We start from the raw sequence: 18,064 nt of genomic DNA, 5'->3' as shown, positions 1-18,064 counted from the left end.
CTATTCTCCCTCTACGGGGGTCGTGGACCCCCAAGAGGGAAAATAGCAGGTGGCTATCGGGAACCCGGCTGTCTGTGTTTTCACAGTCGGGATTCCGATGTCGAGAAAATGCCTGTCGGAATCCCGACTGTCGGGACCCTGTCCGGCACCCCTGTAATGCCAGATACACACTAAACTATGTGTGTACCCAGCAACTACACAATATATTGCGCCATCTGTACACGATGCATGATGCAGTGGACAACAGTGCGATGTATTATTGACCACTGCATTGAAAAATCATGCATAGTTTGCATGCAACAAGCCAGACAGGACGATCCGGGAACAACCTATGGGAGCAAGCGATCATTGGAACACACAGTGATGGGTCTAATATATCATTCCAACATGGTCAGAACAATATATTGTATATATATTTGTCTGGAGTTTGCCCGGTGTTACAGACCAGAGAGGAGATTATCAGAACATTTTACAGTGGAGAAGTTGCCCATTAGCAATCAACCATATTCCAGGTGGCATTTATTAAGTATGTGCTATGCAATGTAAGGTAGGAGATGATTGGTTGCTATGGGCAACTTCTCCACTCTAGGAGCCTTGATACATCTCCCCACAAGTCTCATATTGTTACGACCTAGGATTGCATATTGATAGTTTTAGGACAAAAGGATTATTAACTCTGCCAAACTAGAGGCTCTGTACAGGTTATCACAAAACTTAAAGGGAGAGAAGTAATAAGCAAAGGGAGAAGGTCAAGCCAAAATGGCTGATGAACTTGAAATGTCAACTTCCAACTCTTCAAAAATCTGCACACAAAGGAGAACTATGCATGGCAGACACCAGCAGATAGCTATCCAAGACCAAACCAATTACTGAAGCACAGAGCATATGCATATTTTGAGGTCAGTAAAAATTAACTTTTGCATTTTTTTACCAAGCAATCATTTTGATTGTGTGCATCAGCTTACAATAGCCACAGACTGACAGCACTCCTAGCAGGGGCGTAGCAAGAACGCAGTGGTCCCCATAGCACTTTGAAGGTGCCTCTGCTCTAATGCTCCCAGAGGCACATCTTTCTCCACAGTGTCTCCTCTCACAAGTATAACACCCACTACATACAAACCCGTTCAATTAAAAATACATTAAATATGGGATGTCACCAAGTAAGGCAGCCTTATTCTACACTGAAGAGATCATATCCCAGACCCATTATCTTATGATGATACTTCAAGTGATTTCTCTCTATTGGCAGTCTTATACTGTAGTTCAGCTTCATGTCTGCAAGTCCTGGAGGTCTGAGAAGATTGCAATGATTATAGTGCAGGAGGCGGTGAAGACCAACCAGCTCCTACACCTGAGGGTGTACTTCCTAATGGCAGAGTTTACAGCTGTCAGTGGAGATCTTAATTTCAGCACACTCTTCATTTCTGGGACATTCCTAACTTCAGCGCTAGATCCCCACCCCCAGCACACTTAATATATCTTGGACTCAAGGGGAAGCCTACTATTCTACAGTGTCAAGCTCACTGATTAGTGCCTGTGAGGGTAATTTAAGAGCATAGTAGATGGCACATATCTGTATTGAGCTTTAGTCAATGGGATAACAGAAACTGCCACCTATGTAAGCATTGATGATTCTCGACCCATAGATTAGATCAACTGCTTACTAGTCAGTGTTAATTGTGGGCATCTGTTACAAGTGAATGGATAAACTACATGAAAACAGCTGCCCACACTCAGAGTGTATGAGGGCTGTGTCAGATTGTTATGGGGAGACAAAAGGAGACCCTGAGAGTAATGCACACAACACACACATATACACCTAACCAAATGATATGTATGTGGTTCTGTAGTTACCATCCCATTAGAGGAAACAGACTATTTGAGAAAGCCTATAGTTAAGTAGTTCAAGAACATTTTAAAGAATAAATGTGTCTATAATTCTATGGAGGTACCTCTACTTAAGTTTGCATATTTCTAAATTCAGGCAAATAATACATTAAAAACAGAGAAAGACCTAAATTCAACAGACTGTAAGAAATCCTTTAACAGTATAATGTGATTAAACATTTTTTAATCAACAATTAACTCAACTAAGCAGTGCCTGATTACCCAATAGGTTGCAGTCTAGGGTGCCAGGACTGGGGGAGGGGGCACCTTGCAGGTGACAGCCGAGGAATAAAATGAAGCCCTAAATTATGTTATTAAGGTGACTTCCAGATGGCTGTGCCAATGTAACTTACTGATGGAACCATTACTTTATGTACATTGTGCTACAGCTGGTCAGCCTAAAGGGGTATATTCAAAGCTTTTTTCGAGCTGTGACAGCGAGCAGTGCTGACTGCCGTTTTCACCTCACTGGGCTTTTGCAGCGCATTGGAAACTTTGTGCGCGGCCGCTAAAACAGCGAGGCTCGTGGCTAAATGCATTAGCCGTGAGCCTCGCTGTTTGGGGTTAATCCTTGCCATCATCTGACAGCGAGGGTTCCCTCAGAATACTGAATACGGTGACCGGCCGACGTAGGGTTAACCGGCGAAGGCCGCTTGTTTTTACCGATACCCACCATTTAACCCCCTCACTGGTCGCATTGAATACTGCCCAAAGTCTCCTACCTCCGCCACAGGCATTAGATCCTACATGCCAGTTGTAGAACCTTCGTTACATGCACATGGGCAGTCTTATTGGTAAGGCTCTTAGTGCCCATGCACATGTGTTTAGCAGCATTACGAGGGTAACTACATGTGTGTTAGTCTTGGGCACCTGGAACCTTTAATCGGGCCCTGCAGCTAAGCCAGTTTTATATTCATAACAATGCACTACATGTAGCTGCAATAGCTAACTACTGTAGCAGACTCACAATTATACAACAGTTCTCCAAAGTGTAAGCTGATGTGTCCATTTACATACATACATCATTGGCAAGTGAAAATAAAATACTCCCATATTTAGCAGACATGCCCGTTGTTAAATCAAAAGGAATAATCCATTTTTAAATACAGGTTGAGTATCCCTTATCCGAAATAAGGGATTTTTCCGGATTTTGGAATATTTTTTTTTAAACATACTTACCTGCCCCCTCCCCTGGTGGTGCCCTGATGTTCCCTCGGCATCCACGGCAGGCCTCCAGCACCGTCTCCGGCATCTCCAGCGGTCCCAGGAGTGCATTACGCGAGTTCCCAGGCGCGCCGGTGACGTCACCGGCGCACACACACTTGCGTAATGCACTGCTGGAGATGAAGGAGAGGATGAAGAAGGCCTGCCCTGGACGCCGGGGGACTTGGTAAGTATAAAAAAGGGTAAGGGGGGTAAAAAATAAAAATAAAAAAATTCGAATTATTCCAAAAAAAACCCACGGTTTTTGGAATAATTAGGATAAGGGATGCCCGCATACTCAACCTGTAATATCAAACTATACAACACTGTTGGGTATTGTAGATCTAAAATCAAAAGGGAGTCAAAGATACTAATAGTTTCCTGTCAGTCACTGGTTTAATGCACAACCACATAGGACAGTCATGACTCACCTTGACACTCCAGCTGTTGTTACACTACACATCCCAGCATGCCCTGCATCAAGTTTAGCATGGCCAAATAGTAAAACTGATGCAGGGCATGTTGGGATGTGTAGTTCAACAACAGCTCGAGTGTCAATGTTAGCAAAGGATTAGCACAGCATATGTCAGCTAGTGGATGGCCACTTCGCAATAAAGGTCATTGCAGTGAAAATAAATGTCCTACTATTAAGTATATCCTAATGCCAGATAAATAAGGTTACATTTAGGGTGGCTAATCCCGGGATCAGGACTGGCGGGATCCCGGGATTTGACCGCATAAACACTAGGATTTTGGGATTAGACTGTATGCACAGTCTAATGCCAGGCAGTGTCTGAAAACTCGCTCAGACGCAGCCTGTTAATTCTCAATGCCCGGCCTTGCGGCTCAGCGCAGCATGACGGTCAGAGGTCACGCTGCGCAGTGCAAACAGTCGAACTGTCCACCTGCCCACAGCCTTGCTCCCCGGCCCTGCTCCAGCCGCCCACCCGCCAGACACACCTCCGCAACGCTCCCTGCCCAGCTCCTCTAGCCTCAAAGCCGCCCGCCAGCACAGTGATCCAGGCTGCAGGTAAATATGCGGGGAATTAGTAAAGTCAATACCGGGATTGAGCATTTTGCAATTCCGATTTCCGGGACTGAAGAAGTCCCGGGATTGGCTTCCCTAGTTACAACTAAGTTTGCCTCAGTTGTTTCAAATTGAAACCTTTGCGTGTATAATCCCCTGCAGCCAAATGATTTATGGAGGCCTCTAAACCACTGATATCAGCTAACTTTTGAGGGGCAGCATGTGCCCTGTACACATTAACTTAGCTCAGGGTATTTAAATGATCGACACGCTAATGTGAGGTAAAATAGCAACCTTTTTTACACTATGATGAAATGTGGGAAGACCATGAGATTGGGTGAGAAAAGCAAGATCTTAAGTTTTATAAACAAGAACTTTGTAAAGTCTACGCCAGTAGACTCGCGAGCTACTAGTAGCTCACGGTCATAATTTGGGTAGCTATCCAAGCTGCAGTACTGCTACTGTAAGTCAGCAGGGATGAAGTGACTTCTGATGAAGTGCCTCTAATCAGAAGTTGACTCTGGAAGCCACCACAAGCAAAAGGTGAGAACCCGGAAGCCACCAACAGCTGCAGATGGATCCATTGTCAGTGTCCCATAGTAGACAGGAGGCTGCTTCGGGGACACACGAAGATGCACAACACCTGGAGCCACTAACGGGAGACAGGTGAGTTGGAAGGTAGGTGGAAGTCACTGCAAGATGGAGGGAGGATCCATTGGAAGTCGGCCAGACAGGTATGCAGACCACATAAAAAAATTAACAGATTTTTCTAAGAACATTTTAGTAGCCTTTCAAAAGGTTTCATTTTTCTCGAGAAGCTTACACCCCAATTAAGGTTGGCAACCACTGGTCTACACCTTTTGATTTCCTAAATCTAAAATAATCATAATTTTAATGATCTTGTCCCCTTAAGCCACTTTAAAGCAAACTATTATTTATCTAGCCCAGTAACTTTAACCGGTACTTATATGTTAGTTAGGCACCCACTATAATAAGTACGCTCATACCCCCAACTATCTATGTCGGCATGGAGTTGATTTTATAGTGTGGCGAGCGCAGCGAGCCTGAAGCACATAAAACTAAGCAAATAGCTTAGTGGGCACCCAACTAACATATAAGTACCCTTTAACCTTCAAATGCAAAAACATCAGAATTATCCTGATTCAGTGTCTAGTCTGCCACAATTTTGGAAGTCGATGGGTGGGTTTTTAGGGAATGTGAAAATCCCATACCTGATCAGTCAGTTTCCCCAGCTTGTGTGGCTACATCAGCAGGGATTGCAAAAAGGGTGAGTCAAGGTAAAGTAAGGAACAGGTGGAAAAAATGAGAGGAAGGAGGAAGGAGGAAACGTACACAAGTCAAAAAGATGGGGACATAAGGAAAATGCCAGAAGCAGGGAGTAAAAAAAAACAAAAACAAAACAAAAAACAAATGTCAAATATAGAAACTGTACAAAATGAAATTAAAATTTTTTAACTGTTAAAACAACAAAAAGGAAATGTATTTTTTTGAAATATTGAAACAACTGAAAGATGAAATGTCTACAAGTTTAGTAGAGACAGTTATGAAGAGTTGATGCCACAGCAGTATTAAATATGCAAAAAGATCACCAATAACAAAGACAGTGAAGCAACACAAAGTTAGTGTATACAGTATGACAATTTTTTTTTATCTGTGTGGAAAGAACTTAACGTGATCATCCATTAAGGACAGTTTCTTGTTTCAAAAACACTTATTAAATGTAGTATAGAAATATAAAAATGTTTATGGTGTAGATGCATGCATTTTCCAGTCTCAACAATTGGTCTATTAAAAAAAAAATTGTTACATCCGAGATACAGAGGAGGTGATTCCAATCTTTGCTAGAATTTAGCTCATACCTGCCTACCCTCCTGGAACTACAGGGAGACTTCTGAAAACTGGATGTTCATCCTCCACGGAAAGGTGTTCAAGTCCACCACAATGCCTAGCAACCCCTTTGGCAGGGGGGTCCAAGGGAACTAGATTACAGTATTCATCCCCAGCAGGCTCTCACATCATTGTGGGCCCACTGTTATCAACAGGGGTGTGGCCCACAATAACATAATTGTGGGCCACACCCAGAAAGTCAGCAAACCTGATTTATCTACATGCTAAAGTGGCTTATGTAACGCAGTATTCAATAGATTTTTGCAACCAGTCATGCTCTTTCTACAGTGCGATATGAAATCTGCATATAATAGGGCTTCACCGCGTGTCTGCCACTTAGTATGGGAGAAACTAATTAACTCTGTTTATTACGTTCATTTGGGAGTGCAAGAGCACACGTAACAGGTGTCAATTGAAAAGGTCCCTGGTAATTAGCCTAGGGAGAGGAATCAGCAGCAGAAAGAAATAAGGGTACTTGTGTATTTTGGCGGCGCCCATCGCATCGCATACCATACCATAAGGCATACGATGGTATGCGATGCGACGCGATATCGCGCGATATTGTACAATGGCATACAATTTTACTGTACAGCCTCTCCCTATGACACCAGCAGATAGCTATCCAAGACCAAACCAATTACTGAAGCACAGAGCATATGCATATTTTGAGGTCAGTAAAAATTAACTTTTGCATTTTTTTACCAAGCAATACAATTTTACTGTATTTTACTATAAACGTGAACCCGAAGCGTGGCGAGCGCAGCGAGCCCGCGAGGGGCGGCGGTACGCGTCCTCCGACCTTTTCATACCCCCACTATCCAGAGTTGAGAATAGAAAGTGTGGCGAGCGCAGCGAGCCCGAAGCGTAGCGAGCGCGCCCGACATGCTTCGGGCTCGGTGGCTCGCTGCGCTCGCATCACTTTCTATTCTCAACTCCACGCCGATGTGGATAGTGGGGGTATGAAAAGGTCGGAGGACGCGGAACGCCGCCCCTCGCGGGCTCACGTTTATAGTGTGTGTGGGGGGGGGGGTGGCGTGGGGGTGCATTTAACATTGTAAGCACCCTTTAGGGTGCTTAAAAGCACCCTTTGGGGTGCTTATACAATCTTTCATCGAATAGGGGGCAAAAATCGCGTCGCATCGCATGACATCGGGTGCATGGCATGCGATGCGACGCGATGTACTCATCGCACGATGGAGATCGGGGGCGCCGCCAAAATACACAAGTACCAAAATAAGTAATAATGCCACTGTATAGGTCATTGGTACAACCTCATCTAGAATACTGCATCCAGTTCTGGAGGCCATATCTCCAGAAGGATATAGATACATTAAAGACTGCACAAAGGTCAACTACAATGGTACATGGCCTATATCACAAAACTTTTCTGGAAAGACTAAAAGATGTTAACGTGTATGGAGTAGAGAAGGGAAAGGGGGGAAATGACCAATATGTTTGAATATATCAGGGTTTTAACAACCATATAGGGTGGTCGTACTTAGTATATGATTACCCCTTTACAAAGAGTCAGATTTCAGCCGCTATCTCTAAAGGCAGCCTAACCCGAACTACATCTTGCCCAAGAAAAGAAAAGCTGGTAAAGATGTGTCCACATATACACATCCTTAAAATAGCCTGTTTAGTGTGCCATTACCTAAGCCCCGCCAAAACACTAATTGAAAGTACCTAGTCATAATATGTGAACTAAGACACAAAATTGAGGAAAAGGTAGCAGAATGGAGAAAAACTAAGCAAAATTGAGGGAAGAAGCATCTAAACAGAGTATAAAGTTCACAATCTAGGGTAAATAAGGCAAAATTAATGTCCATTATTAGTGACCTGTACCATGCATCCCTTATTTTAATCTATGACTATATACAGTACCAGTTCCTCTGTGACAAAAATACTTCTCAAGACAGCCAGTACGCTACTGTATGTATGATTTACAGTAAGATGCAAATTTGCAATCTGTGTAAAAATACAAATGAAAACTCTGATAGTCCTGCACAAAGCTGTATCTGCAAATGTATACCATACTAATGCCTTTGATTAAAAAAAAAATAATAATAAAAAAAAAAATCTTATTTTATGAGATGCAGAATTACCAGATAACAAGCTGGGGTAACGTCAGCCTATGCATAAACCCATTTTGCGGTGTATAATAGTGGCCAGCATAGTGTATTATATAAGTGAATAATATTCTTTTTAGCCATACTTGCCAACTCCAAAATCCCACTGTTTTCCAATACTCCCAGAAGAGCAGGCCATCCTCAAGTATCTCACTTCCTTTCCTTGTGAAGTATACATAGCCCCCTGCTGATGCGTTTCGTAGCATTGCCCATCTGGTGACAGAGCCATGAAGAGAGCAATTGCCCGCTGTCATGATGAGGGAAGGTCACTAATGTCAGCAAGTATGTGTTTGACACTAGAAAAATATTGTTTGTAATGTTCTTTTCCCATCGAAAGTCAGGAGCATTTAGGCCACTGTATCTTAAAAACTGAGTAATGGAAGTGTTTGCTACCCAGTGAGTTACCACCATGTGGAAGACTTATCTAAATAGTCAGAAAGAAAATACATCTGTGGATATACCATATTATAATATAAGCATGATGTAAGGAGCCAAAATGTGACAGATGGTGAGCTTTTACCAGTGTAACAAGCAGCTTGTAACAAATAAATGCTGAAATATGTTATGCCCTGGAGTAGACCCTCAACAAAACAGTCTACACAAACCCTGCATGTCTCATGTCTTCGTAACACCATAACAGATAATATAACTGAGCTGCACATGTGCAAATACCAGACAAGACTCAAGGTACTGTAGGTAGCTGTCTAGTATCATACATTAGAAAGTAATTCCCAGGGACTCTTTGCTCCTATACAGGGGTGGGGTCCTGGGGTGCACACCAATTGAGAGGTGCGACCATGCGGAGACCTTTCAGTTGTACTGCATACAAAGTCAAGGTTGCAGGTGCACAATTCAATCTCCCAATTTATTAATAATAAACTTTGCTCCTAACCTGGTGCTTCTGAGCAGTAGCACAGCCTAGGCTGATATTCATGCACTACAACTCCCACCATAATGTCTACTGGACTTGGCTAAAATGCCAATTTACTGCATTTTAAAATGTTCCAGCTCATTAGATTTAATGCACAGACAATATCCCAGATGGTGAGTCAGGAAATGTAATGCGCAGCTGGAGAATACTATAGGATAAGGACTTCTACAAGTGCAAAAATTTCCAGGGCTAAAAAAAAAAGAAGGACGAGAGGAGAGATAAGAGACAAAGATGACAGTGGAAGCTCAGACATTCTAAATTGGCTTTGTCCAATCAATTTCCAGCAGATTGTAGTGCAATAATCTATTGCCTGCTTGTATAAAATAGAAAAACAGAACAATCACCCCAACCTTCACCCTAAAGACCCCAAATTTAAACAATAAGTACATTTCCCTTCCTATACCATATAGCTTTACTCCCATTATAATAGCATTGACACTTCAACATTATTTCATCCCTGATTAACATGTTAAAACACAAGCATGCCACTCTATATGGAGCACAGATTATCGGGCAAGTGATTGTAAGGGCAGTCTTTTAGGTTATGGTGGAATTACAGTGGGTGGAGCCTCTATAATGCCTGAATATGTTGAGTCTGCCTACCACCTCCGATCATTCCACAATACTGTCAAGTCCCCACAACAATCCCTGCCTCCCCTACCCACCCACTGTCCTCTTCTGAGCAATATATGCCTAGTGGGCTCACAGGTCAGCTACACTTGCTTAGGAGAGGCCCATTCTATGCTCTTTCTAGGTGGCAGCAGCATCAACGTGGTCATAAATATTCCTACTCAATTTCAGAAGCCTACAGCAGGAGTAAACAATTTGCATAGAAGCTTTTGTGCAGGTGTTCCATAATTCTAAAATAAAAAAACAGCAGCACACCTTGTACCCAGAAAGATGCCCACAGGCCATAAAGCCCATCCTACTACTTTATTGGCAGAAAATTACCGTAATTACAGTTTTAGAGCTCTATTACTACAACAATCCAAGTGTCAGGAATTGGAAATTTTTGCAAAATGAGGATTTAAAATGAGAATTACTGTACAAAGCAAAAATCATCAAGTCCAGGAGACTGTATTCGGTGTCTTTCCAGCTGGCATTTGTATAATTCCAATGTCTAGAGCTCAGTAGTGACTATGTACTGGTACAGATGGATCTGCTCTGTTTGGGATAGGGTTACTGCTTAGCATGTAATAGTGCTATAGAGACAGCTTTACCATATGCAAAATCCATGATGGTAGTATAAAACATTGCCAAAATATTTGAAACACATACAATCTGTGTTTTATTAAAACAAACTAGTAAATCATTTAAGTGTTACCAATATTTGTGTAGTATGCAAATAACAATGAATAATAAATACATACAATATCATACCTGTAAACATATGGCTAGGTTAACACGGCAGCCAAAGGACGTGCTTACAGCCCTCGGATGGAGGCCCAGGTCTTTAAATAACTTTGAAAAAGATTGGGTTAAAGAGATTCGCGGTCGCTCCTCAGCAACTACCACACAGGTCCGTACTCTCGAGAGGTCCAAGCCCCTTGCCTACAAGAAAAATGACAAAGGTCATGTATACTCCCAAGTACCTGTGCATAGCATAAAACAATACAAATCCTGGTGGCTCCATCCATGCCGAACAATTGCTCTTTCAATGGCAGGAGACTGGCGCAATCTCTATTTATACCGATCCAAGATAGACTAGTTTCATGGAGTTCAGTGATGGTTTTATAGGACTTCCCGGTCTCATTTCTCAAGTTACAGTATTAATACTATTAGATTTTTTAAGGATTAAGCCCCTACTCACAGGTATGCAGCACAATGACTATCAAGCAATGGGTCCCTTATCAAGAGCTCAACTACTGTAAGAAAAGTTTAATTGAACACAGTGCTCACTTGGTGTTACTAAAGTTTGTTTTTTTCCAAAGTTGTTTTTATTGCAACAATAATAAAACAAGTTATTAAACAGTATTGTAATTTGCAAATATTTTCAATTTTCATTTCCTTCACATTTGGTGTTGGTGTTTGAATTCAAAGATTCAAAAATTATTTAATGAGGATTTTGTACAGGAACAATCTTCAATTAACACAATTAACAATAATATATATTTTTTAATAAATGAAGGAGAAAGAAGAATAAAAACAAAAATTATAGAAAGAAAGGGGGACGGGGACGGGGAGGAGACCACGCGTGTCCGAGATGACCATCCTAAGTTATTTTTGAACAATTGGTAGGTCCTGCAGAAGTATTCTGGTCTCATACCAGAGGGTTGTGCTGAAGCACGTATGTATTTGTCGTTTAGTTTCTGTTGGTAATGTATCTATGTAAGGTGTTACTGGATAGCTGTTCAGTGGGAACATAGAACTTCTTTATATATAGATTTTGAATTTCTATGGTAAAATTGAACCTATGTTTATACAGATAAAACATAAGTCAAATAATTGTGAGTGATTTATGCGACTATTAAAGAGCAAATCTAGGCAGTGTGCCAACTGTATCCTGGTGGCATATCTATAATAAAGATTGAACTATAGATTGTAAGCTTGCGAGCAGGGCCCTCCTACCTCTATGTCGGTTTGTTTCTACCACGTTTGTTTAATCACTGTTGTTTCCAATTGTAAAGTGCAACGGAATATGCTGCGCTATATAAGAAACTAAATAAATAAATAACAACTAGAAATATCATAGGTAGAAGTAACTACTCTCTTTTCTACTGTAACTAACATTTATTACTTCCTGATACTTATTTTTTCTACTGAAAAATGCTGTACTGTGAGATTATGGGGCTTTAATCTGCCAAATATGCAAATGTTGCCCTTGTGTACATCTGTGCAACCAAATGTGCAAGGACTGAGGAATCCACTTTTAGTGCCTTTGCTCGTGTACTACCGATTGGCCCGTCCTTATACGCTACCTTCAATCAAAAAATTTGCAGCAGCCCTATGGCAGGTGCAGTTTCCTCCCATGCTTGTACCTCTGCTCATGTGAACGCAGCGGCTTGCATTGACATGTCTTACATTATTCACCCACTGAGCAGACCATTTCTGCATGTACTACGAGCCAGTCACTACCCAAGAACATGGCTGACTTTACTTCCTCCTTTCTAATACCACCTGAATTGATTCCAACAGCACTCTTGGTGTAATATCATAGCTTTTTCATTTGTGCACACGCAATTGCAAATAAATTGCTCAACTACCATACATTTCTTGGAACGAACATCTAGGCCCTATATACCAAAGAGTTACTTGCCGAAGTCACTGTTTTCTCTGACTTTTCACTTCTGCTTAAGAAGGTTGTCAAATGTCAACAGAACAGGAAATAACTAAACAAAATTGAGGCGAATGTGAAGAAATCAAAACAGGACGTCCATTGTCAAATTCAGTTTCTTAAACCGCCTCCAGTTTATCAGCCCTGATTGACTGACTTAGGTGATGAAGTACAATACTGTAGCACAGAGACTGCCCCATCAGTGCTACTGTAGTGCGGGGGATGATTATACATCATGCTTTCCTTCATGTTCTAGAACATGAGCTAAAGAGGTACATTCAGCAAAGGAGAACTACAGCCTGGTAACTGAATCATTACTCCATTGTGATACCCAGCAGAACTAATAGCAAACACTGCTCAGTACAAAATGAAAGGATACTTTTTCTCTCTTTCACTCTCTCTCTAGAGAGAGGAGAGGTGGGGGGTCTGGGAGGTAGGTTAAATATGGCGGAGGACAGAAATGTCTATTGACAGGAAATACAGCCAACCAGTGACTAAGTGTCATGTTAAATACTTCCGGTCAGAGTTTGGACTAGTCATGACGACAGAAGTCATCATCCAGTCCTCCATGTCTCCTGTGGTGCAGAGTGCAGCTTACTGAGAAGACTGCAGGGGTCTCAGGTGTTTTGGAGGGAAGTTCCATATTAGTAAAAGGGAGGGGCTTTAGGTATACAATAACATTCAGAACCAGAGCCGCAGAGCGGAATGGGGGGAAGTACTCATTTACCGGGGCCCGGCATACCTCTCGGCTGCCCAGTTCTAATGCCCTTTTGGGTACACAACAGCACAGCTTGTGATATCTGCAAGGCTAAAACCCATGTACCCTGTAACTTATACTTACAGAATCACATCATTATTGTGAAAAAAAGCACACATTAGGGAAGAAAAAGTGATAAGTAAGAATGACACGTCTAAACCAACATGACAGTATGTAACATTATATACAAAGTAAAACAATTGGGAATAACGTAACGCTAGACATCACTGTGGTCTTTATGACAACAACACAAACGCACAATACGGGGATGAAATGTATTTACTACCTTTAGGGATTCAGTCTGCAAGCCAAGACCCTTGGTACAAAGTTCCATTACGGAGTAGGAACAGAATGTGTCTCTCACTTTGTACTGACTCACAGCGAGAAGCCACAAGGCAGGATTGATCTCCAGCTCAGAGGGAGGAATTAGAATAGACTGGTGTCCAGAATATACGCTGTAAAAGACAGGAGACATATTAGGATGCTGCAGGCATAAAGCAGCAGTGTTTTATGACATGAACATTGCTGAGTGTGCAGACCCCTACGACCTGTACATAGCTACTAAATCTCATTTACTATTTTATGTCACTAATCTATGGCATACATTTAATATAGCAATAAAGAACTGCACTGAGCAATAAAGAAAGAAAATTAATGTTGAATATACCCATTTAAGTATACAGAAAAAATATCTGCTTTGTATTTCATAAGATTTGTATGCTATCCTTACATTATGACCGTATCAGCACAATTTTCTTATTTTGTTGTACTTACAAGCAATTAACAGTGTTTTGCAAACGAGATGCATCCAATAAGGTATTTAGCTTCCATTAAATTACTTGAGGACGGTTGGCATTGGAATACATCTAGTTGTGTTTTCCGTATTTACTTGATTTTTGTGATTTCAAAATATTGACTGTTAACTGAAAATATATGTAGTGCAGCTGGCACAATGCTATACCAGGCTGTGTAGTGAATCTTGCGCGATATCTTACTGAGCATGCTCGGCTCAGCTAGTGGATGATCATGAATATCTTAATAATATAAAAGGGGTGTGTTTGGAGATGCTATTTAAAATCAGGGGTAACTTGGACAGTGAGGCATTGTGAGCTTAAGAGGGTAGTGTGTACAAGTCACAAAATGCTCTGCTCTATCACAGTTGTTGCTGTGTCTTTGCACAGATGAATTAAACTGTTTTAGCAGATCACTATTATCCTTCCTGTCTTTTTAAAGGTTCTGAAGGACCAGAGCAAATCCATATACTAGGTAGAATGACTATACAGACAATCAGCGCTAAGTAGCACTTGCTTTCTCACATTAGTGAAACCAAACTACAGTGTAGACACAATCACGCAATCTGGACCTTATTCAGCATGGATTGCTAATCAGGGAATTCTCAGAGGACAACAATGAGAAAACTGTCTCCCAGACAGAAAGAACTAGAATGGATCACTAATCCCTATCCACTCACAAATCCCAACGCAATTCCCAAAAAAGAGACTTTGCCGTAAATGTGAGTAGGTTGTAGGCTTGGAAGTGGTCAGCACTTACGTCATAGACCCACCTAAAAAAAAACACCTGGGCATGCCTGCATTTTTTAACAATCCCAGAAAACAGCAGGTTTCCACCCCCAAACGCAGACTTTCTGCGGCTCCATTTCGTTTACAATCCATATGGTACGCATGTGCAGTAGTTTGGTAATAGCTCAATTTGCAAATTCTCTGAATGGTGATCCATGCTGAATTAGACCTGTCCTCTATTTATTAGTGGGCTCATTAAGGCTTCTCAAAGGTTTCCAGAATGATGGAATGCCACTGGATTTTAAGGAGCTTTAATGCTTGCATATACTTATTGCACTATACTCTCTGATGGTTTCATGTACAAACTTTGTTTCAGATGCATAATTAAAATAAATATTGCATAAAATTACCAGACAAGGGTATAAGTTGCATATACAAATGCATTCTGTGTGTAGACTTGGATCCCATTGCCCAAAAATCTCATAGTATGCAAAAGTTCCAAAATACAGGAAATTCCTAAATCCAAAATTCGGTACTTGTGTACTATCACGGCGCCCATCGCATCGCAGACCATAAGGCATGCGATGGTATGCAATGCGATGCGACGAGATTGGCACCCGATGGTATACAATTTAAAATTGTATACCATTGTATATGGCATACAATGCGATGCAATGTTAAATTGTATAAGCACCCAAATGGGGGCTTAAAATGTTAAATGCACCCCCACTATGAACGTGAACCCGAAGCGTGGCAAGCGGCGGCGGTACGTGTCCTCCGACCTTTTCATACCCCCACTATCCACATTGACGTAGAGTTGGTTTTTATATAGTGTGGCGAGCGCAGCGAGCCCCGCGAGGGGACGTGCATTACTTCACAGGTATTACGCGTGCGCTCGCCACACTTCGGGCTCGGTGGCTCGCTGCGCTCGCCACACTATATAAAATCAACTCCACGCCGACGTGGATAGTGTGGGTATGAAAAGGTCGGTGGACGTGTTCCGCCACGCTTCGGGTTCACGTTCATAGTGGGGGTGGAGTGGGGATGCATTTAACATTGTAAGCCCCCATTAGGGTGCTTATACAATTAAACATTGTATAGGGGGCTTATACAATTTTAAAATCGCATCGGGTGTATGCCATGCGATGCGATTAAAAGTTGTGCGACCAAATATCGTGGGCACCGTGCTAGTACACAAGTACCCAAAATTCTTCTGGTCCAAAGCATTTTGGGTATTGGAGATTCAACTTGTATGCCAGCTCTGGTTGTGCTGTGCATATGGTGGCGTTATAAAGACAAAACACATTGTCACAATATATCACGCAATTCAATATGATGACTTCGCAGACAGACAGGCAGACAGGCAGGCAGGCAGACAGAGGCAAATCTGCTACCAGCAGGATCAGCAATTTGAGACTGGCAAAGAAAACATCTCCAGGGGGAGAAATCAATTGTACTGTACACTTCCAAGTATATTTAAAATACAGCTGCAGAACCCTGATTAACAACAACAAATGAATGTTACAAAGCAATGCTTGTACAACTGGGATGCGGTCAATATGCCAGTGGTCGGAATCCCATCAGTCGAAATACCGACGCTGGATTCATGACCGCTGCAATGCCGACCACCGGCATATCATACCGGACCAGTACAACTAGTATTAGCTAGGAGGGCCACAACTAAGGGGCGGATAAAATGAGCTGTGGGGTTGTCTGTCTGGACTTATACAACAAGCATCCATACATACGCCACAGAGAGTGTAAAGATTTTTGTCTCTCAACCACAGGAGCTGCAAGGAAAAACATGCATTTTAAAATGTACCCTCTGGGGCAACCCACAGATTTCAGCACTATTGGTTAGTACATATTACCAACAGATTGACCTTGCACGGAATTTTTTTTTTTTATTAACAGTTTCTTATATAGCGCACATATTCCGCAGCGCTTTACAGAGTAGTTGAACATTCACATCAGTTCCTGCATCAGTGGATAGAAATTCAAATCAAATACATTTACTTGTAATAAACTGAACACTCAAAACATACCTACAGAGGCACCATAGGACAAAGCCCAGTCCACAATAAGGATCCAGACAAATAGCAACCTCTCTGGATGGGTAGAGTTCACACTGAAGTTTAATGGATCGACAGAAGGCACTAGTGGCTGCATGGGACATCTGAAAAGACAGACACACTGTTATCTGTACTCCTGTCAGCAAATGCCGTCATCATCATGCACCACATGCAGGAAGGCTTGGATCTGTAGAAAGCCCCACAGCCCTGGTCCATGGACACAAGAACTGCAGAAATATGTGGTGTTATGTATGCCTGACAGCATAAAAGAACTATTACCATTTTAATTAATAATATACTTTTTTGAATGGTTCTTTAGATGACGTAGAGGAAGTTTGTCTATTCAGTTACTGTATGTGGTAATTTACGGGAAGGAGGAGGTGAAAACATCTTAAAGAAAGACCCAAGTTGGGCAAAAATAAAATGTTGGCTTCCATATACTTGTAGTAATTATTTAGGGCTACAAAAAAATAAATAAGAATGCACACAAAAAGAAAAGCATTTTCCAGACATAATGTTCCTGCACTACAGTGGTAGAAAATTAGAAAAAGACAATATTGCAAATTATATAAACCTGTGCCATGCCTCCCTCCATCCTCTTCCTCCCATGCTTTTTTTGTCCCAGTTTCTTGAGATGACGTTATGGCCCCCATCCAGCCCATCTTATTCCTATAACCCTCCCCCACTCCCTCTTTCCCTCTGCTTGTTCCCATCTTCCCCACCTCTCTAACCTCGCTCTCTGATTAGGCACAGTTGGGTGTGGTAGAATGTTAACAAAATGATAACAGATGGCATGTCAAGCAAGCACATTTTTTTTCCAGAAGTAAAAGAGCCCAATCCTATCCTTAATCAAAGCCTCACATTCAAAATGTTAACTTTATGTCACATTGTTTCTCTGAAGTTATTTAGACCATGGTGTTATTCTGAATGTCAACATTATGAACAGATACTGGGATAGTTTCCACGGTACTTGTGTAGTTCCACACACCGTGCATCTGTGTCCAGCTGTGGGGCTGGTATCTCCATGCCAACATGGATAGTTCGTACCCCCACTATCCACGTTGGCATGGAGTTGATTTTAGATAGCGTGGCGAGCGCAGCGGGGACACAGGCGCACAGCACCATGCTGGCGCCGTGAAAGTACACAAGTACCAATTCCACTGTGTTCAACCATGTCCTTGTCTTTTCTATCCTTAAAATGGAATACATATGCAAGCCCCTGGCAGATGGGATGCTCTTGATCCGAGGACCAACAGCGGCATCCCACTGATCAGGATCCCAACAGGAGCTGGGTAAGTATACTTTCTCTCTATCCCCATAAACCTCTCTACCCGATACCTAACACTTCTTAGAAAG

At 42.0% G+C, this 18,064-nt stretch overlaps 1 protein-coding gene across 7 annotated transcripts in view; it reads right to left on the bottom strand.

The window, feature by feature from the left end:
* DIP2C (DIP2 acetate--CoA ligase C (putative)) overlaps positions 1-18,064 on the bottom strand; it is a 420,633-nt gene that overhangs the window by 28,891 nt on the left and 373,678 nt on the right. For all 7 annotated transcript variants that reach the window (XM_083188980.1, XM_083188979.1, XM_083188978.1 and 4 more), the window contains 3 exons: positions 16,682-16,812; positions 13,403-13,571; positions 10,466-10,636 (listed from right to left, as the gene is read on the bottom strand). In XM_083188980.1, the coding sequence (XP_083045106.1) occupies positions 10,466-10,636; positions 13,403-13,571; positions 16,682-16,812 (471 nt within the window). The remainder of the gene's footprint in view (positions 1-10,465; positions 10,637-13,402; positions 13,572-16,681; positions 16,813-18,064) is intronic.

Source organism: Crinia signifera, chromosome 5, assembly GCF_055691185.1.
Source record: "Crinia signifera chromosome 5, ASM5569118v1, whole genome shotgun sequence".
NCBI classification, from domain to species: Eukaryota; Metazoa; Chordata; class Amphibia; order Anura; family Myobatrachidae; genus Crinia; species Crinia signifera.
Note: the sequence above shows the minus strand (reverse complement) of the source record. Positions and strands in the feature narration are given on the sequence as shown.